General features: G+C 42.2%; 1 protein-coding gene across 1 annotated transcript in view; it reads left to right on the top strand.

Annotated features, from left to right (window-relative positions):
- Positions 1-6,109: 6,109 nt before the first annotated feature.
- The window catches only part of Msh4 (mutS homolog 4), a 61,767-nt gene continuing 45,213 nt past the window's right edge, over positions 6,110-22,663 (top strand). The window contains exons 1-7 of the mRNA XM_052731885.1: positions 6,110-6,286; positions 12,137-12,294; positions 12,833-12,943; positions 15,739-15,854; positions 16,998-17,171; positions 19,194-19,366; positions 21,935-22,002. Coding sequence (XP_052587845.1) covers positions 12,223-12,294; positions 12,833-12,943; positions 15,739-15,854; positions 16,998-17,171; positions 19,194-19,366; positions 21,935-22,002 — 714 coding nt within the window. The 5' untranslated portion in view covers positions 6,110-6,286; positions 12,137-12,222. The remainder of the gene's footprint in view (positions 6,287-12,136; positions 12,295-12,832; positions 12,944-15,738; positions 15,855-16,997; positions 17,172-19,193; positions 19,367-21,934; positions 22,003-22,663) is intronic.

Genomic DNA, 22,663 nt, shown 5'->3' with positions numbered 1-22,663 from the left:
AACTGGTAAGGAGGATGCATGCGTGGGGCTGTAGGCAAATTTTTCAGGAAACTCCAGGCTCCACTGTTGGTTTGGATCTTGTAGGCATGCAGCTGAGTTACCCACAGCCCAAAAAGTTTTTTGTTTTTTGCCCCCCCCCCCCCCCCCAATCATTCTTAATGAGTTGGTTTGCTTCATGGGTTTAGGTGGAATTGTTTCTTGGGTCTGATGAGCCCCTGTCTAATGAGTTAAATCTTGGGAAACACTGGACATTTGACATTATATTGAGTTTTGAATTGATTGGTGGATTGGTGTGGATTGGTCACAGATTGGGTGAACTGTTGGTATAAATTTGGACTTAGTATATATTTACTTCTGGGTTGAACCTCTGCCCCTTGACACACAAAAGGAAGGAAACAAACGAATCCTCTCCCCTTTCTGAGATAGTCCCACTTGGTGCTAGGCCTCCACATCATCCCCAACCAAGTGCTAGAGTTCTGGGGATCCACTTGCATTCCCAGCAAGTAGCCTGTCAAATGTGCACACCTGATAGACAGGTTAGTGTCCAGGTGTCTTCCAATGTCCCAAGAAGAGTTGCTTAAGTATTTCAGTCACAGACCATGAGGCTACACACCTGGTATACTCTACATGTCTCTTTTCTATTGCTGTGAAGCCTGGTTTTCAGAGGTTTAGTCCATGGTGGCCTGCAGGCAGATGTTGCTGGAGAAGTAGCTGAGTTCTAACATCTGGATTGCAAGAGGGAGAAATTGGCGTGAGCATTTGAAACCTCAAAGCCCACCCCCCAGTAACACTTCCTCCAAGGCCATACCTACTCAACAAGCGGTGCTGCTTCCTAAGAATTCAAATATAAGATGATGTGTGTGTGTGTGTGGAGGGGGCAGCGTTGGGGGGTGGGGATTCTTACTGAAACCGCTACACTACATATGTCCTGTTAACTGGAGAGCATTTTTCCTCAGTGCTGCCACCTGGAAGTTGCTATATTTAAGGACTGTAAAGAGTTTTCCAAAGGTTAAGTGCAAAGCTGTAGTTGAAACTTTTTTCCCCCTACTCTGTAACTGCTGGCTGTAACTGTCCGTGTGACCTCACGGGTGTTACTGTGCCATGTGTACAATACACCTTCATTCTTAGACACTGGGTACTAGGCACAGGGTGATGAACTAAAACTCAGGGGTAAGTGTATTGGGGATGTAACTGAGGCATGCGTTTATTATGCAAGACCCTGGGTTCAGTCCTCACAAGGTCCCCTCCAAGTGCTTGGCTAGTGTGAAAATTATTAAAAACATAAATTTCGTAATAAGAGAAAGAACTGTTGTGACAGTTGATACCCCAGGTTGTTGGTGATTGGTGGGCCTTGAATTGTGGAGGCTGACCTGTGCTTCTGAATAACGTGCTGGGACAGGCCAGGCAAAGGGGACAACGGCCCGGGCCCGCGCCTGCGCTGTGCGCGGCTCCTTGCCTGCGCCGCGAGCGCACTGCGCCTGCGCCTGTTCTCCCGCCTTTCGGCGGCGTGACCTTGCGGTGCTCGAAGCCGCGCGCAGATCCTCGCGTGTCGCAGAGGCCTGAGGGATGCTGAGGCAGGCGGCCTCCTCAGCCTCGAGCTCCCCACGCGGGACCCCGCGCGGACATCTCTCGGCCCCGGCCTCCACGTCCCGGCCCAGCACGGAAGGCGCCGCGGCCGACAGGAGCAGCAGCAGCAGCAGCCCCGTGCGGCCCGCGCCAGGCAAGGCTCCCCCGGCGGGCCGGGGTCCCACGGCGGGCCCGGGGCTCGGCTCCCACGGCGGGCCGGGGTCCCACGGCGGGCCCGGGGCTCGGCTCCCACGGCGGGCCCGGGGCTCGGCTCCCCCGGCGGGCCGGGGTCCCACGGCGGGCCCGGGGCTCGGCTCCCACGGTGGGCCGGGGCTCGGGTTCCACGGCGGGCCGGGGTCCCACGGCGGGCCGGGGCGCGGGTCCCACGGCGGGCCGGGGCCTTGAGTGCCACAGCATCCTAGAAGATGCACACCGAGCCGGGGAGTTTGATAGTCACTACAAGTCTTCGCTAACCGGGGTGCAGGGGCCCCGGTGGTTCGTGCCTTTAACCTCAACACTGGCGATCACGGTTCAAGGCTAGCCTGGGCTCCAGAATGAGCTGGTCTCACAATTGCAGACCAAACAAAGCACGGCGGCTTTAAGACGCTGAAAGGAAGTGTGGCTTAGCTCTGCCTCCTCTTGTTTGTTTAAGGCAGGTTCTCTATGGCCCAGGCTTCACTTACATTCACTAGTAGAAAAACCTGCCCTGAAGTTCTTCAGCAATCCTCCTGCCTTAGCCTCTTGAGTGCTGTATTATACCATGAACCACCATGCCTGACCTTCAATTTCCTCAAAAAATGTTTTTCACCTTTTTCCCCCAAACCCCTCTGAGTGAGTGGGTCGGCATGCAAGGCTCAGGTGTGGAGGTCAAAGGACAACATTCTGGAGACAGCTCTCTACCTCCACCAAGTGGGCCCTGGGAGTCAGGCTTGGTGGGGAATGCTTCCACCCATTGGGTCATCTCGCTGGTCCCCTACTTCTTAAAGTATATGGTGAATGGGAGATTGTGCGTACGTTTTCTAATAATGGAGAGCTGAGCTTTGGCTGACGGGTTTTAGTCTTTAAGTTCTAAAATGGGATGATAATAGGTTAAAGTGAACATCTCATCTAATTCAGATGCTCAACTGTTAAAGTTGGTCCTTCTGGGACTGGAGAGATGGCTCATCGGTTAAGGGCACCAGCTGCTCTTTCAGAGGTCCAGTGTTCAATTCCCAGCACGCACAGGGGCTCACAACTGTCTGTAACTCTGATGCCGGAGCATCTGATGTCCTCTTCTGGCCTCTGTGGTGCACAGGCATACATTTAAAGGGGTGAAAGGTCCTCCAGGGTGAGTTCAGCTCGTATGGACGATAAAGAGAGGATTGATTGACTGATTTTGTGAGTGAAGAAGTACTTGTTGAAGTCTTCTGTGTTTAATATTAGGTTAAAAATGGTTAAGAGAAGCAAGCTTAAGAATTTCAGAGACATGATTCCATAAACCATGATGATGAACTGTCTGTCTGACAAGTCTGAAGTGGGAATCTGGAACAGAACTGAGCCACAAGACACGTTTATTTATTTTGCATGTGTCTGTGTGGTGGGTGTGTGTGTATGTATGCATGCATGCATGTTCAAATGTGTGGAGGCTTTTGTGTGTGAGCGTATGTGTGAGCCTAAAAGGCCCAGGTTGATATTAGGAGTCTTTCTTTGTTACTTTCCACCGTACTCACTGAGGCAGGGTCTCTCAGTTGACCCCAGAGTTTATCAATATGGCCAATCTAGCTAGCCAGGTTGCTCCTTGAACTCCATCTTGGTCCTCCAGGAACTTGAATCACGATGGGTCACATTGCCATCTGGCATCTGTGTGTATCCTGGGAGTCAGAACTCCAGTACCCCTGCTTGCGCCTTATCCTTTGAGCCGTCTTCCCAGCCCCAAAAACATTAAAAAAAAAAAAAAAAGATAATGATTTAGCTGAATATGGTGGGGCATGCCTGTAATCTTCCTGTTTTCTATTTAAGAGGCTAAGGCATGAGGATTTTGAGGCCAGCCTGGGCTGCAGATTAAGACCCTGTAAAAAGAGGAGGACTATTTGACATATTTATAGATTTTCAAGAGTTAAGTAAAGTGGATGAATAAAAGTTCAAAATGGCTGGTAATAAAGAAAGTGAACACTGGTAGAGAGACAATGTGTTCACCCTTGGACATTTAGAAATTCTTGGAAGACATATAAAAGTTTATGTCCAAGAAGTTGCGAGATATGGTGACATTTCTTTATTTTCACTTTATGGAGTTATCTACTTTTTATGTGTATGAGTTCTCTGTGCATAGCCCAGGAGCCTGGTCTCAAACTCCCTGTGTAGCTCAGTTCAGGCCCTTGAAGTTGTGCTTCTCCTCCTCCTCAGCCCTCAGCACTGAAGTGAGAGACATGAGCACTACACCTGGCTGGTGCATGATCTTGAATATATTTTTATGAGTGTGTACGTTTCCTACCAGATGGAGCCATCAGGAAGCCTCTTCCATTGCTTTCTGTCTTATCCCTTTGAGGCAGACTCTCCTTGAACCTGGAAGCCGACTTCGTCAGCTAGGCTGGTGGAGGGCAAGCCTTGTGCCCAGACTGTTGGACTGTAACAAGCTGGGATCTGAACTCAAGTCCTCATGGCTGCACACAAGTATTCTTAACCCCTGAGCTGTACCGCTAGCCTCTAACTTTTGAAATTTTCTTCGAGATCGGGTCTCTGTGTATAACCCTGTCTGTCCTGGAACTGGCTATGTAGACCAGGCCTGCCTCAAACTCACAGAGCTTATTTTGTTTTTGTTGCTGTTTTGAGGCTTCTTTTGTTTTGTTGTTTTTTTTCAAGACAGGGTTTATTCTGTAGCCCTGGCTGTCTTGGAACTAAGAGATCTGCCTGCCTCTGCCTCCCAAGTGCTGGGATTAAAGACGTGCCCCACCACCACCACCGTCACCCCCACCTCTATCCCATTCCACCCCCAGCTACATCACCTGAAATCTTTTATTTATTTATTTATTTTTAATTTATTTATTCATTATATATACAGCTGCATGTATGCCTGCATGTCAGAAGAGGGAACCAGACCGCATTATAGATGGTTGTGAGCCACCATGTGGTTGCTGGGAATTGAACTCAGAACCTTTGGAAGAAGAGCCAGTGCTCTTAACTGCTGAGCCATCTCTCCAGCCCTATTTTTAAGATTTATTTCTTTATTATGTGTACAGTGTTCTGCTTGCATGTATCCCTTCAGGCCAGAAGAGGGAGGCAGATCTCATTACAGATGGTTGTGAGCTACCATGTGGGTGCTGGGAATGAGATGCCCAGAGTAAATCAATGTTGGTTCCGTAGAGTGAACTCTGTAGGCTGACAGTCAAGAGGAAGGCAGAGAAGGGGACTGGTACCGGAAACTGCAGGCAGAGTGAGGAGGGCAAGGACACGTGGCATAGAAATCAGGGGTGGGAGAGCCCTGTGTTTTCATTTGCTTGTTTGTTTCTTTGGAGCTTCTGTGTTACCAGACACTGTGCTGGGCTATTTATGTACACTGCGTGAAATGTTATGACATGGCTCTAAAGTAGGTAACATGTTGGTAAGCAACTGTCTGAAAAAGTACTGAAGCCAAGTGAACCTGAAGCCGACTGTCTAACACGGTTTGCATAGGAAGAGACTTTCAGATGAGGAGGTTAATGAAGGAGAAGACATTTAATTACAGTATAAACTACACCTGCTGGCTGAAAGGAAACCTGATTTTAGCAAGAGTAGTCTTAGTGAACTTGTAGAGGCAAGAGCCATATCAGAATATCCCCTTAATCAATGAATTCATTTTTTGAAGCAAAATCCCATGTGTCTCAGGCTGGTCCCAGCTCACTCTGTAGGTGAGGATAACCTTGAACTTCTGAACCGCTTTCCTCTACCTCTCAAGTGCTGAGAGTACAGGTATGCATTATCACATATGGCTATGTGGTGCTGGGGATGGAACCCAGGACCTCATGCACACCAGGCAAGCACTCTATGCACTGCACACACCCCCAGCACTGTGTCAGCACCATGTGTTAGTACATGATTATCAAGCCAGGTGTGGTGGCACGTGCCTATAATTCTAGCACTCAGGAGGCTGAGGCAGGAGGACCATACGTTGGAGGCAACTCTGGACTATAGAGTGAATTCAGCTGCAGCCTGAGATACATAGTGAGATTTGCTTAAGAACAACAAACAAACAAAAATTGTCAGCGATCAAAAGAGACATAGAAGTAGAGGGAGGCTGGCTGGGAAGAGGAAGGGTCGGTAAGAGTAGCAGGGGCACAAGAGAGGGTAATAATGGAGGTTGGAGATGATCAAAATACAATACATACATGTATGAAAATATTAGGGAACCTGCTATTGTGATAATACAAACTAATAAAGCCATGAGCACAATTGTCAATAATTATTATAATTTTTAAATTATCAGATTAAATATACAGAAAGTAGATATGTAAGTTTTAGGATTAATACATAATTCCTTAATGCTTATCATTAAGAATTATTCATAATTTTTCAAATTTAGGTTCATCATTTGGAAACAAAAGATCTTATGCAAAACACACAGTTGCATCCAATTTTCCTATTGGTACAACAAGCTCATCTTCTGCACGAGATGCCAATTATCCACAAATATTTAGAACTCCGTTATCTGCTGGAAATCCCCAGAGATCAGGCTATAAAAGTTGGACACCTCAAGTAGGATATTCAGGTAAAATTGGTGAAAGATTAACCCTGATGTTCTTTTGAAAATTTTAAAGTTTTGTAAATTATAAATTGGGTGGCTAGCTCATTTGTACTTCATCCATCACTGATATGGAGAACTGGAAGGTACATCTGTCATTGACCCATGTGATCAGGGTAGACTGACATGGCTACGTGCTTCCTGTTGTTGGTTAATAAGTGTAACCTTGCATTATCTGAACTTATTTTGACAAAAAGGAAAAAATCTCTTTCATGTGATATTTAAGTGAAAACTTTGATCCTAACAGTACTCTCAAGTGTTTTTTCTAATACTGAAATTTTAATTTTTATCTAAATGTACTCAGTTTCATTGAGGGATCAGTGAGTGGATGTTTGGTGTGCACCAATTCTCTAAGGCATATATAAGACTATGTCTTGGCTACAGGGTGTGTAAATGTTGCCTGATTCTTTCTGGGAAGATAAGAACAAGCATCTGTCCACCCTAGATAAGGCATCAAAAGCAGACCAAAGAAAAGATCCACCCAACTCTAGCTTGAGATCTCACTCACTGAGATTTTGGGGGTAGGAAAATGGGTGACTCAGAACAGCGACTTCACTGAACAGTTCCCCCGGGCATGGGTTCCTAGAGCTTCCTGCCCCACCTAAAGGTAGCCGCCCTAGTCTCCTCCTGAAGAAAGTATTCCTGCTTATACTACCTAAGAAGAAATGGAGCCTCCAGGAAGGAATGCTTCATTCAGAAAGAACAGCTGTGTAACATATGTGCATACATTTTAAGATGCTACATTATTTTTGAAGCACATAATGATACATAATGGCATTTCAGTGGAGACATACTGCATATACGATGGTAGCCCCATCACGATTATAATAGAGGTGACAATTCATATTGCCCAGTGTTGTCATTACACCTTAAAAAATGTTTAGATAGCCAACACCTACCTTTAGTACCCAGTCACCATTTCAATAGCACCACCTGCTGGGGGCCAGGTGTAGATGGAAATTTTTCCAGTCCTGCCTTGCTCAGCAGTCTGGATGAATCTCTCCCACCAGCAGTCCCACAGCCGCTTATAAAATAATTACTCAGAGGCTTATATTAATTACAAACTGGGTGGCTTATAGCTTTAGCTTCTTGCTAGCTAGCTCTTTCATCTTAAATTAACCTGTTTCTATTAATCTGTATGTTGCCACATGGCCGTGATATTACCAGTCTGAGGGCATCTTGTTGCTCCTTTGGCTGCAGATTCGCCTCTCTCCTGACTCCGCCCTTCTCTATGTATCTCTGCTTGGCTTTCCCACCTGGCTGTAAGCTTTCTTGCCATAGGTCAAAACAGCTTTATTTTTTTATCCAATGGGAGCCACATATATTCACAGCATACAGAAAGACATCCTATAACATTTCTCCTTTTCTATCTAATCAAAGAGGAAGGTTTTGGGTGGTGGTGGCGCATGCCTTTAATCCCAGCACTCGGGAGGCAGAGACAGGCGGATCTCTATGAGTTCGAGGCCAGCCTGGTCTACAAAGCGAGTTCCAGGAAAGGCACAAAGCTACACAGAGAAACCCTGTCTTGAAAAACAAACAAAAAAAAAGTAAGGTTTTAACTTTAACGTAATAAAATTATATATAACAAAACAGTTATCAAGCAAGAATTACAGTTACAATATCTAGTCTATTTATATTTGGCAAAATTAAAGAAAATATTCTGTCATCTATCCTATTTTTGTGAGTCTGAAGTTTTATATCTAATTTATCTTTTTTTTTTTTTTTTTTCTTCGTTTTTCGAGACAGGGTTTCTCTGTGCAGCTTTGCGCCTTTCCTGGGACTCGCTTGGTAGCCCAGGCTGGCCTCGAACTCACAGAGATCCACCTGGCTCTGCCTCCCGAGTGCTGGGATTAAAGGCGTGCGCCACCACCGCCCGGCCTAATTTATCTTTTATCATGACTAAGGAAAACTATATTTAGTCTTCAACTCCATCAAAGACCCCAGAAGGATGTAATATTACCTGAGTAAACAGGAAGTGCATTGCAAACAACTTCCATAATTCTAGAAATGACAAAGACATCTGGCTACCTGGACAGTCATCCAAAGTTCCTCTGTAATGTTAGGGCATCTGTCTTCAGCCTAAAAGCCTAGAGTTTCTGGCATAGCTTTCAGTGAAGCAGGAAATTTTAAGGACTGTTCTATTCATTCTGGCAAAGTTCATCAGTTGCTTCACCCTGTGTCCTGTAGAATGTCTGGTAGTTTCTTCTGTAAAGCAGGAACCTGAAGGACCATCTTGCCTTGTAAAGTTCAGTGGTCATCTTCCTATAGGTCCTGCATGTCTAGTTTATATAACATATTGTCAAGCAGTCAAGGCAAGAACAGTTTTTTGCCCAAATGGCTAACTTTTGCTGTAAAGAAAGTAAAGGAGTGTCTTCGATGCCCATCTTTCTCTTTAAAGTAAATTAGTGCTGCCAGGGGCAGACATGTCTCATTGCCCAGAAAAGTATAAGTTTTTAAAACATTTTTTTTTGGTTTTTCGAGACAGGGTTTCTCTGTGTAGCTTTGCGCTTTTCCTGGAACTCGCTTTGGAGACCAGGCTAGCCTCGAACTCACAGAGATCCGCCTGCCTCTGCCTCCCGAGTGCTGGGATTAAAGGCGTGTGCCACCACCGCCCGGCAAGTTTTTTTTTTTTTTTTGGTTTTTCGAGACAGGGTTTCTCTGTGTAGCTTTGCACCTTTCCTGGAACTCGCTTTGGAGACCAGGCTGGCCTCGAACTCACAGAGATCCGCCTGTCTCTGCCTCCCGAGTGCTGGGATTAAAGGCGTGCGCCACCACCGCCCGGCTAAGTTTTTAAAACATTTTAAATGCCATATTTTGTTGGTCTTTGAAGTGTTTGAAGATTACCTACCTAATTGAAATATATCTGTGTATACCTAGAAAACTTAATTAACATGACTATAAGTTTGATTATCATAGATGACTAATTATTAATCTGTATTTCTAAATTATACATTACAGTTTTAAATGAGTTGCATAAACATAATATCTTAAACAAGAATGGAACTGTATATACAGTATAACAAAATTGACCTTAAATTTGTATTAATAAACCAAAATCCATACCAGTGTATTTTGAGATTAACACCTGTTTTTTTGGATTAAAATAGATTCAATAATCTACCTTTTTTTCATCATTTCTATATCTTATCCCCTTTTCTTATTTTAGAAAGAGATTGACTATGACCAATAACAATTTGTAACCAAACCCCTAAACAAAGACAAACATCCATAATCCATTTTTTCTGGATGGGGGGAATGTGGACGTAGTCTTCTTGGCTACTTCCTTCAGTTCATGACTGGGGATCATCTCACAGCCAACCACAAGACTTATGGTTTTTATGCTTATTGTACTTTCTTTTAGAAACTACATTATAGATGTATTTTATTGATCCATTTTGTGTTCATGTACTGCATTCATTTTGCTGGGTCTTCTACAACAAATACAAGTTGATTGCCTTAAACATTTATTTTCTTATCTGAGTCCTCTCTACTTGTGTTACTCTTGGCTATTTTTTTGGTCTCTTCCCACAGTATGTCTGTGCCCTAATGTTCTCACATTTGTATGCCATTTATAATGGGCTAAGGCCACTTAACTGGCCCACTTAATATTAATAACTTCTGTAAAGGGCAAACATGGTTTTCAGATATAGGTAAATAAGGTCACATTCTTAGTTGCTGAGGATTAGAACTTCAGCATATGAATGCTGAGGATACAGTGAGGCCCATAGGATCTACCTAAGTACATTCAGTATTTCTAATAATTTTGCTTCTCTGTTGCTATCAGATCAAGTGTAAGTATGTGGGCATCATCATGAGGGCTGTTTCACATCTGTCTCTTTAGCAAATATATCCAGTATCTCACAGCATCTTCTCACTTCCCTTCTGCATTTCAGCCATCCTAAATATCTGTCTGTACATTGAACAAAGAAGTCTTTCTTTTACACTTGAAATTTATGCATGCTATTCATTCATTCATTCATTCACTCATATACTTACTAGTGTTGGGGATCAAATCCAAGTTCTGACACACAGTAGGCTCACTCTATCACTGAGCTAATCTCTCAGTCTCCCTTAAAATAAATTGAGTAAATAGTACCTCTTTGGTAGAGTTTTATAACAATTAAATGAAGTAAATAATTTAAGATGCCCTTGACATATGATACACACTTAGTGAATGTTGGTGCTTGGAGCTATATACTGGTAGTTGCACAGTACATTTATGTGTATACACTTCCATTTGTTGCTTGTAGTCAGCTCTTGAGTAAGACAGGACAGTTACTATATTATATTTTCTGCTTTATGGTTACTTGTAAAATAATTTTAGACTTATATGTAGACAGAGTTTCCTGTCCCAACTGTCTGCTCCCAATAACCAGCAGCCACTTCCCAAATAACTGACTTAGAGACTTAATATAAATTATAAATGCTTGGCCAATAGCTCAGGCTTGTTACTAACCAGCTCTTACAACTTAATCCATTTCTATTAATCTGAGTGCTGCCCCAAGGCTTATGGCTTTTTCCTCTATCCCATTTTGTGTGTCCAACTCATTTTCTATCTAGCTGGTGACTCCTCTGACTCCACCCTTTCTCATCCCATCATTCTCAGTTTGGCTTTCCCGCCTAACTTTATCCTGTTTAGCTATTGGCCAGTCAGCTTGTTTATTAAACCAATCATAGCAACATATATTTACACAGTGTATAGAAGGATTGTTCCACAACATTTATAGAGTAAGGTGAACAATATGTGTTTTAACCCCAAATTAAAAATTCCCTTAATGACTTTATTCCAGTAAAATTAAAAAATAAACCAATGTATAAGCTTATCCTCTATGTGTAAAATTAAGGCTTGATGTGGGAGCTCAGCCCAGAAATCAGAAAACTGTAACCCAGATACAAGGATAGCCACCTCTGAGTTTGCAAAAACCTCACAAGCTGGCAGACAGCAGTTGGTAGTGTAGGCCTGTAATCTCAGCATTTTTTGAGAGACAGAGACAGGAGGATTGCCTCAAGTTGGAGGCCAGTCTGTTCTCCTTAGCAAGTTCTAGGTAGCTGGGGATCTACATCCTGTCTCAAAATTAAGGCAAACAAAAAATCCTTAATGTGAAGTTAAGTTTTGACATAATACTTTTTTTGTTTTGTTTTTAGAGACAGGGTTTTTCTGTGTAACAGTCCTGGCTATCCTGGAACTTGATTTGTAGACCAGGCTGGCCTTGAACTCACAGAGATCAGACTCAAGAATATTGGGATTAAAGTTGTGCACCACCAAGCCCAGCCTGACACAATACTGTTTGGTAATGGAGTTTTTGTTTTGTTTTGTTTGTTTTTTGTAAATAAATGTTCACTGGGTGGTGGTGGTACATGCCTTTAATCCCAGCATGTGGGAGGCAGAGGCAGGTGAATCTCTCCAGTATAACCTGGGATACACAGAGAAACTCTGTCTTGAAAAACTAAAACAAAGAAGTAAACAAAGGTTCTTCTTTTGGATGTATTAACTAGATTTGGTACCTGTACAAGACCTGTACAAGGTCAAGGCCACAGATCAGTCACCATTCCTGCAGGCAGCACTAGTACTCAGTAGAAAAAAAAGATGGAAGGAGACATGTTGGAGTGGGAGTGTGCATGGACTGAGAGAAGAGCAGGGTTGGTAGTGGGAGTGATCAATGATTAGTATACATTGTGTTTCATGTATGAAATTGTCAAAGAATAAATAAAAGATACAAAAATAATAGACTACTTAGGGCTTTGAGGTCTTATATGAAGGAATTATAAACAACTACTAACATTCATGTGTGTTCTTGATTTGCAAACTGTTACCAGTCACATCTTCTGCAGTGTCTGCACACGCCCCGTCCGTCATTGTCGCCGTGGTGGAAGGAAGAGGGCTGGCCAGGGGTGAGATAGGAATGGCAAGCATTGATTTAAAAAGCCCACAGATTGTATTGTCACAGTTTGCAGACAACACAACATATGCAAAGGTAAGTTTTTTTACAACTCAGAAATTTGAAGTGATTATAGATGCACAAAAGAAAAAAAAACAAGCACATTAATGTAAAAAAAATTGTATTGGAAATAAGTATTTGATAAACTCAGATTAATTTTGAATTTAGACTGGTAAAACCATTGAGTGAATTATGGCCTATGTTTCTGATTTTTTTTTTTTTTTTTTTTTTGGTTTTTCGAGACAGGGTTTCTCTGTGTAGCTTTGCGCCTTTCCTGGAACTCACTTGGTAGCCCAGGCTGGCCTCGAACTCACGGAGATCCGCCTGTCTCTGCCTCCCGAGTGCTGGGATTAAAGGCGTGCGCCACCACTGCCCGGCCTGATATTTTATATTTGTATTTAGGTAGAGATGTTTAATACATCAGCATTTGAAGTACATTTTAACTGAAACATTGAATTAGAACTGTTGGATTTTATCTGCACATCTTAGTAATTTACTTCTTAGAATAATATATAACTACTTTGGAAGCTGTTTTTTGTTTACATTTAGAAAATGATTATTTTAACAATTTCAGGTGATCACTAAACTCAAAGTTTTATCACCTTTGGAAATAATAATGTCAAATACTGCTTGTGTTGTGGGAAATTCAACCAAATTATTTACTCTGGTCACAGAAAATTTCAAGGTAAGAGATTTTCATTCTGGTAACATTCAAAATGTAATTATTTAGAATCCATTTCATATTATAAAAAGCAATTGTTTGACTAGCTATATATTTAAGGTCCTAAGGTAGTTAATTCATACAAATTATAGTCTAATATATTATTAAAAATCATAAAAGTTAGCCGGGCGGTGGTGGCGCACGCCTTTAATCCCAGCACTCGGGAGGCAGAGCCAGGCGGATCTCTGTGAGTTCGAGGCCAGCCTGGGCTACCAAGTGAGTTCCAGGAAAAGGCGCAAAGCTACACGGAGAAACCCTGTCTCGAAAAACCAAAAAAAAAAAAAAAAAAAAAAAAAAAAAAACCAAAATCATAAAAGTTATTGAGAATACCCTTGATTTGGCACCCTTCTTTAAGCAAAACAGAAAAATGTATCAGGTAGTTAAGAGGTGTTCTAGTTTGATGTCTGAGGCTGTGCTATAACACTGACCAAAAAACTGCCTAGGAGAGGGAGCTAAAAGCTACTTCAGCTTACAGTTGCAAGGTAGAGGCCAGGTGTGGTGGCAGAGGCAGGTGGATCTCTGCTAGTTCTAGGCCAACCTGGTCTACACAGTGTTCCATGATATCTAGGGCTGTGTAGAGGGCCCTGTCTCAAAAACAAGCAAACAAACAAAATTTTGAAAAAATTGTAGGGAACAGTCCATTCTCACTGGGACATAAAGGCAGGAGCTTCAGCAGCTAATGGTTATATACTAACAAAACCCTGAATGGAGTAAAGGAGCAAGCCACGAAAATATTTCAGATAGAAGTATTACAAGAAAGAAAAATCAATGTGTTATTGTTCCTATTATAACCCACTGACCATACAGAGAGCTTCTTAAGTCAGAAGCAGTACGAAGTGGAGGGAGTATGAATCTTGGAATGCAAGAAGTCTAGCTCTAAACTGGATGATATGTGAGCAGTGACTTGACTTTTTAGAATTTTACTTACAGAAAATTGGAATAAAAAGACTTGTGTTGTAGAGTTGTTGTGAAGATTAAATAGATACTTAGAAAAGTCACAGCATGTATGTTCCTGCCTGCTGAAGGTTCCTGTAGCCTTAACAGAATATACTCCAGAGTCCATTGGTTCGTTCTTTCTTGACATTACTTTCTGGGGGAGAGGAGCTTCTTTTAGCTAGGATCTCATGTACTACTGCAGGCTGGCCTTGACTTGCTGTGTAGTTAAGGCTGACCTTGAACTCTTGATTCTCTGCCCTCACCTCAGTGCTGGGATCGCCTGGCTTTATCCTTTTTTTTTTTTTTTTTCCCAAAGTAGGTAAACTCTTAGTTCACAACTTTATTTTCACTTTCCTCTCTGTTTCATTAAATAAAGAGAGCCACTATCACTGGACATGGTACCCAGGCTACCCTCATGTTACACCTAGCCCTTTATGCACCATGAGGAAGGAGAGAGACAACACTTATGGGTTCCAAAGACTTTAATAAATCACCATATGAATGGGTAATCGGGCAAGGCTGCAAGACAGAGACCCGGGAGCATTGTTTCTCCTGACAGCCCTGAGCAGTGGCAGAAGTGGGGTTATAAGCACAAAATCACAAACATTTGTTGCCAAGTTACAGTTTTGATTTTCACCAGTCAGGATTTAGAGATTAGGGGCTTCCTTGGGTGTTCCGTCTTTGTTAACCAACCTACAGTGCAAGCCTTTCAATCCAACCAACCAGATTCATTTGTTCTTTGTTAGAGATACTATTTCTAGAGAACTAAAGATGCATAATGACTATTTCTGTGGTTTAGGGAGGAGGTTGACTCAGCCATTGGAAAGTTCTCAGCTCCCCTGGGGCTTGGGAACCTGAGCTTTATTTCACCATACAGGTAAAATGGAGTATGAAGTCAAAATGGTAGTTCTTAGGTCAAGCTGCTTTTGGCTGCTCCCTTCAGACTGAACAAGGACATCTAGTCTCAAGAAACAAAAATAAACAAACAATAAGATACCCAGGAGCTACTGTCTCACTTTTGAATAATTTTCCCCATGTAGATTTGATGGTGGAATTGACGTATTTCCATCATTGCACCACCTAGATCTAAGGGTGTGCCTTTTCTCAGTTATTTTAACTTACAGAGGACCTGAAAAACCTGTGTGATGTTTCTGTGGAATACAAATCCTAGGTGCCAGAGACTCTCATGCTTATTGTTTTATTATTGTCCTTAATATATTCAGTTAAGTTCATGAAAGTAATTTCTAATTGAGAATTACGTGTTGTACTGTCATTCACAGAAAGATGGACAGCCATTTTCTTTTTCTCTCTTCCTTTCTTCCTTTCTTTCTCCCTCCATCCCCCTCTCTCTCTCTCTCTCTCTCTCTCTCTCTCTCTCCCCAAGATAGTGTCTCACTATATACTTCTAGCTGTCCTAGAATTCACTCTGTAGACCAGGCTGGCCTCCACCTCATGGAGATCCACCTGCCTCTGCCTCCCAAGTACTGGGATTAAAGGCGGGTGCCACTACTCCCAGCTTCTATTTTCATTTTATATATTAGAAAAATTTATTTAAATATTGGAAACAATAAAAATAACTTTCTACAATATTTAAGATACCTACTGATATACTACAAAGTGTTTAAGAAATCAGTTATTTTTGTGGAGGTTGTTTTGTTTTTAAGACAAGATGTTACTCTACTTTGAACTCATGAAAATACTCCTGCCTTAGCTTCTCCAGTTTTGGGATTATAGATATGATCCACTAGCTTTAGGTAAGAGGTCAATATTGAACAACAGCATGACATTTAATGACTTATTTGAAAATTAAAATCTCTTTTCAGAACGTTAATTTCACTACAGTCCAAAGGAAATACTTCAATGAAACAAAGGGCTTAGAGTACATTGAACAGTTGTGCATCGCCGAGTTCAGCTCTGTCCTAATGGAAGTTCAATCCAGGTGAGTTACAGCAGCTCTCTGAGTGCTGGGTCCTCACAGGGGAGATCTCTTCTCTGTCCTGTTCTGGCTGTATTACTATCTACCACCCAGAAAAGGACCTGGCCCACAATACACATCCAGTTAGTACTGAAATAAACTTTTCTACAAGCTGTATATTTATGATTTAATTTAGATTTTCTCCAAATGAATTGTCATTTATTGCTCTGATAGTAGCTGCTCATTTACCTCATAGTGAAAATCTTGATTAGCTATAGGATACTAGAAATTTGAGTCCCAGAAGAGAAACATAGTTAGCCAGGCATGGTGGCCCATGGTTGTGATCTTAGCACTCTAGGGAGCTGAGTCAGGAGGATTGCTGCAAGTTCAAGGCCAGTTAGAGCTATCTGGTAAGTTCCTGGCTAGTCAGCCCTACAAAGTGAGACTGTCTTAAGAAACAAACTACAGCGAGACAGTGGTGGCACGTTCTTTTCATCCCAGCACTCAAGAGGCAGAGGCAGGAGGATCTCCAAGTTCGAGACCAGCCTGGTCTACAGAGTGAGTTCTAGGACAGCCAGGGCTACACAGAGAAACCCTGTCTTGAAAAGAAACAAACTTCTATTATTCTCCCTCCCTCTCACTCCTTTTCTTCCCCACCCCCACTCCATCTCACTGTGTCCCTGGCTGGCCTGGAGCTTGCTGTGTAGACCACGTTGGCCTCTGCCTGTTGAATGCTGGGGTTAAAGACATGCACCACTTTGCCCAGCTGCACGTTGTCTTCTAACAAGCAGTTTGTTGAAGTATACCACCCTGTAAGTGACAGACTTGAAAAAACTGCCTTTTATAGCTAAGTGTGGTGGCTCAAGTCTCAGCACTTGGAAGGATGATGCTCAGAGATTGTGGTGGATTCCAGGCAGTCCTAAGCTAGGGAAAGACCACTTCAAAAACAAACATTGTTTGTCCATTGTCCAGTGTTCAATCAGTTTTATAAGATTATTTACTTGGTTTCCAAAATTTGCATTCTCAATGTCTTTTTCTTTGGATTTAAGAAATTCTGTCTAAATGTTTTTAATTATCCTAATATCAAGGTGAATTAAATGTCTCTTTCTGCAGCAGCAGCTGTTTATTTACCCTGAGTTTACACTGCATTACTGTGGTCACTCACAGGTATTACTGCCTTGCAGCTGCTGCAGCCTTGTTAAAATATGTCGAATTCATTCAAAATTCAGTTTATGCACCAAAATCACTGAAGATTTATTTCCAAGGTAGTGAACAGACAGCCATGATAGATTCATCGTCAGCCCAGAACCTTGAGTTGCTCATCAATAACCAGGACTACAGGTAAGGCAATCTGAGTGGTTCTTATAAAATGTCAGTGATTTCTGTGAATGGTTACTTGAAAGTTTTAATTAAGTTATTGGTGGAGAAATAGTAAATAAACATTTTAAATCACTGCTCTATTGTTGCTGAACCCAGATTTTTCACAAAATCAGGTTTTCAAAAGAATTGAGTTAACTAAACAATAAAAAACAACCCTTCAGTTGCCAAGATTGGGTGAAGAACCGTAAACAAAGTAGATAAACAGATGCTCAGTGTGAGCAGAGTTCCTGGGATGACACTGTGCCTTCCACTGTGACTTCCGTAAGGCTGAATAACTGATTAGGCTGCAGTGGTTGTGGAGAAGCTGGACTATTGCATGTGTGGAGCCTGATTACAGTTTATCTTGAACTATCTTTAGCCTTTAACAGGCATTCCTTGCCCACCTCTGTACCGTTCTTAGCACCCTGTGACGAACAGATAAAAACATTTTGAAATGTATTAACAAAACTGTTTTCTATCAACCAGAAGGCCAAGAGTCATCAGATGGCATCTCAGGCCTGTAGCTGAGCTATCTCTGCTTTGCTCTTCCCCTGCTGTGTATCACAGTGTATCACAAAGTGCCTCAGTTTAGGACCTTCTTTGTTCTGTTACAATAAAAATTTTTAAAACTGCATCCATGTTGGAACATGGAATTTGGGGTAACCTAAATCTGTATTCCTGGGTCATGGTCACTCCCATTTGGCTCCAGAATAAACCATCTCGTCTCCCCCATGAGGTAAGAATTGTGTTTTTGTGTGGACACCAGTAAGTACGTGGATAGACGTTCATGGTCACTAGTCTGGAGGAAATACAGGTATGTTTACATTTAGCTGCCACTTGACACCACTAGCATGTCCACTGAAATTGCTCTACAGTTACTTTTCTATTACTCTTATGTTATCAGAGCAAAGAAAGTCAATGACCAACTCTGGTAATTATTTAAATTTTTCGTTTTACATTGACTTAATTGTGTGTGTGTGTGTGTGGGCGTGCGTGCACACACACACACATGCATACAGATGTGTATAGAAGTCAGTGGACAACTTGTAAGAGTTGGTTTTCTCCTTGTTCCATGTGGGCTCCAGGGATCAAACTCAGGTCACCAGTCTTGGTAGCAGGTGCCTTTACCCACTGAGTCATCATGCCAGACCAAGATCATTTTTTTATATGATTAAGATTATTGTCTATCTCTCCCCACTCTTTGTTTTGTCCTTAGTCACATCAGTAGGTTGATAAAAATTTTTGGCCATCAATCACTAGCTTGGTTAGGGGTTTTATTGCTGTGAAGAGACACCATGACAACAGCAACTCTTATAAAGAAAACATTTAATTGGGGTGGCTTACAGTTTCAGAGGTTCAGTCCATTATCATCATGGTAGGACATGGTGGCATGCAGGCAGACATGGTGTTGGAGAAGGAGCTGAGAGTCCTACATCTTGATCTGTAGACAATAGGAAGTAAACTTGACACTGGGTGTAGCTCGAGCATAGGAGACCTCAAAGACCACCCCTACAGTGACACACTTCCTTCAACAAAGCCACAGAGTTAGGAACCACGTCTGCCTTGTGTGTTCAGGCTTGGCATAGGAGATACCGTTGATCCTTATTAATCAAAATGTGGTTCAGTGATGTCATATTTGGGATCTAACAAGTAGGCTCTCAAACCAGGCGTGGTTGCATACTCTACCTCCAATACCACCACTTAGGAGGTAGAATTAGGAGGATCTTGAGTTCAAGGTCATGTTGTGGTATGTAACAGGTTGAAGGACAGCCTGTGTTACAGGAGACCCTGTCTAATGAATAAAACATAAACATAAAACAGAGTGTAGGTTTTAGGCCTTAACTCAGATTTATTGAATTAGGATTCCCATGTAATTTGTCTGTATAATAAAGTTTGTGAGCCACTGATATAGATTATAGGATTATTTAATTACAAGGTTAAAAGGAAATTTTCTTGAATTTTTCTTTTTCTCCTTAATGATATTTACAATTTGTCTTTTGGAAGGAATAATCACACTCTCTTTGGTGTTTTAAATTACACTAAGACTGCGGGAGGGAGCAGAAGGCTGCGCTCTAACATACTGGAGCCCCTGGTTGATGTGGAAACTATCAACATGAGGCTGGACTGTGTCCAGGAGCTGCTTCAGGACGAGGAGCTCTTCTTTGGACTCCAGTCGGGTAAACAGTTTATTACTTATTTATTGACGTGTAGCCCAGGTTGGTCTTAAAACCTTCCTGCCTCAGTGTCCAAATGTTAGGATTACAGGCATGCAGCACTGTGTCTAGCTTCACTAATTTTACAAATTAAAATGCAGTCAGTTTATTTAAGCTGCTGCTTCTGTCTGTCGCTCCTCCCTTCATCTGGCTACACATCAGTCCAACTGGCTTCTCTCCTGAGTCTGTCTTTCTGTGTTTATGAACTTCTTCTGTGGGGACTTGAACTCTCCTTGGGCTTCACCTTCTCTGGCTCTCACCATATTTTTCCTTCTGGTCTTAACAAACTTGGTGGAAAACTCAGGGTCCTGTCGTCATCGTTTCCCGTCTGAGACGTTTGTGTCACAGGCAGCCTTGCAGGTGTGAGTTGCTCTCTGAGCCTCTTGGATCCTTTTACATTGCTGTATGCTTTTGCTTCTGGTGTCACCTCTAGGCTCTTCTGGAGGCTGCCCTTGGCAAGCAGAGCCCTTGAATGGCTGGATGCTGTGATCGCCCAGCTCTCCCACACTGATGTAGTGTAACTGAACTCCAGCACTCCTTTGCAGGGTCACTTGAACCTCCTCCAGGCCTTTCCTGATATTGTTTCTCCACCCCTCTGCGTTCTCTCCCTCCTGTGCTCCTCTGGCTTGCTCTTCCTCCCCTTCCTTTCTTTTTCTCTTCCCTCCCTATCTCCTTTCTTAAAAATGTATTTTAGTTTTTTTTTTGTGTGTGTGCGTGTGTGTGTGTGCGTGTGTACCAGCATGAATTTATGTGCACCACATACATGTAGTTGCACTCAGAGGTATTGGATTCCTTGGAACTGAAGTTACAGCCCCTCCTTTCTCTTTGAGACAAGATCAGCTCTATAATCCAGACTGGCTTCAGATTTGCAAGTCTGCAGAGTGCCTGTGTTATGGGCAAGCATATTCAGCTGAAGGTATACTTTTGCAGCTTTCTTTTCCTTGTCTCATTCTTCTTGGTTTCTCTTTGATGCATGTCCTTGTACATAAAGTCACTTGCATATAAATCTTCATATGTTAACATTATCACTAACTAACTTATTGTTACTTATTATTAAATTTAGTGGGTTCGAATTAGATCACAGTTTGATAGTGAACATCTTCCTAATCCCTATTGAGTCGTCCCCCCCCCCCCCCCCACACACACACAGGGTTTTTCTGTGTAGTTTTGGTACCTGTCCTGGATCTCGCTCTGTAGACCAGGCTGGCTTCAAACTCACAGAGATCCACCTGGTTCTGCCTCTCAGTGCTGGGATTAAAGGCATGTGCCACCACCACCGCCCTAGCCTCTATTGAGTCTTAAAAAAAATATTACAAAGCTAAGGGTTGAACCCAGTGCTTTGTGTATGCTGAGTGAGCTGGGTGAGCACTGAACTAAATATATATTCCCAGCCCAGAACTTGAAGTTATTTACTTTTGTGTGTTTGTGTATGTGTATGGTATGCATGTTTGTGTAAATACATGTCACATGTGTGCTCATATAATGTATGCATGTGTGTGAAAACCAGAGATTGACATCAGGGAGTTTCCTCAGTTGTTGTTAGCATTATGTATTGAGGCAGAGAAATGGATTCTTTGAGAGGAACAAATCCCTTCTAGGCCCTTAGTGGGCTTAACTGAGGAGCTGGGGTCCCAGAAATTTAACAGATTCTAAAAACACTGTGAGCCATTGGCTTCAGAATTTATTGCCTCTCACCCAAGAATAAGGAAACACAGACATGGAGGAAGTAGAAAACCCTGTTTATTAAGAAAAAGTAGGAACTTTGAAGAGTCAGAGGATCTCCAGGGGAGGAGTACTGCTGTGCTGTGCTGGCCAGTGGGTTTTGTGGAGCATATGGCAGGGATTGGAGGAAGCCTGACTGAGGTAATTTCTACTGGGTGATTCGTAAATCTAATTAATCTTATCAATAAAAAATCAGGAGTCAGATATTGGGGCAAAAACCTGAAAGATCAGAGAAGCAAGGGAACAGCCACAGTCCCTACCTCTCCAGTTCCTCTGACCAAAAGGGCTATGTTTAATTAGTGGCTAGTTCTGCCCTCTGACTCCAAGCAAGCTTATTTGTCAGAACACAAACAAAATATCAAACAACAATTGGGACTGCTCTTTTTTTTTTTTTTCCACATTGTAAGCTGAACAAGTTATGCATCCAGAGGCCTTAGTGCATGCCCCTGCTGGCCAAATGGGGAATTATTTGTTCATTTGGGATAGGGGGTTACTTGTGCTACTCAGATAACACATGGCCATAATCAGCTAGCTCATGATCCATCATGGGCCTGAAGCAGGCTAGCTCTGATCAGACACAGAGTTAACACTGTCTTGTCAGGGGAGGTGGCCATCACAAGATCATGGTTCTTTTCCTTGCCCCATGATTATATAGGATATAAACAGTTGACTGGGGTTTGGCCGTGCTTAAGTCACCATAGACTTCCCTGTGGCATAGTTGTCTTATATTGTCTGTGCTCCTGTGAATAACCCCAGAACATCTTTTCCTTGATTACTCCATGAAGTTCAAATGCTCACTTTCTGTTTCAGTCATATCAAGATTCCTGGATACGGAGCAGCTGCTTTCTGTTTTAGTTCAAATCCCAAAGCAAGACACGGTATGTGTTACTGAGCACCATGTGCTATGTTATTATTGTGAGACACAGCTTGTCTTGATGGATAGTGATGGGAAATAAAGAAGTGTCCTGGGTAAGTAATCCTCACTGATACACAGAATAGTTTTATGCCTTAGGGGGCAACTTTTAAAAAATTTGGCTTTATATTACAGTGCAGTAAAAAAGCATCTTAGGTAGTTGAAGGATTAGCATATTTAAACTAATCAAATATTTACTTAAATATATCATTTATATACTTTTCAACAAAATTATAACCTATACTATTTACCTACAATATAACAAGATTATGTTAGTTCTAAAGAATATCTATATTCTTTATATATATAATTGTCTTTGTATATATAAATATATATTTATATTTCTTTCTACATATATAATTCAGAGTAAACTGAAGAATATGTAATTAAATGAGTGTGATGACTTACGTAAATTCCTTGGCGCTTACTGCAGTGTCTTAGAGAGAAGAGTGCTTTTGTAGTGGAAGCACGGAGACAGTGAGGGAACCTTTGTGATCCAGTCTGGCGGCTCTGTCCCTCCTCGGTGTCTGGTAGCATTTGTGTGGAGCCTTATTCTTCCTCCCTTGCGTGTTTGGGAGCTCTCACAGTAATGGCCATCAGAACCTATACTCTTTAGGAAACTTTAA

This window comes from Peromyscus californicus, unplaced genomic scaffold, assembly GCF_007827085.1.
Source record: "Peromyscus californicus insignis strain IS unplaced genomic scaffold, ASM782708v3 Scaffold_9__1_contigs__length_137607984, whole genome shotgun sequence".
Taxonomy (NCBI): domain Eukaryota; kingdom Metazoa; phylum Chordata; class Mammalia; order Rodentia; family Cricetidae; genus Peromyscus; species Peromyscus californicus.
Note: the sequence above shows the minus strand (reverse complement) of the source record. Positions and strands in the feature narration are given on the sequence as shown.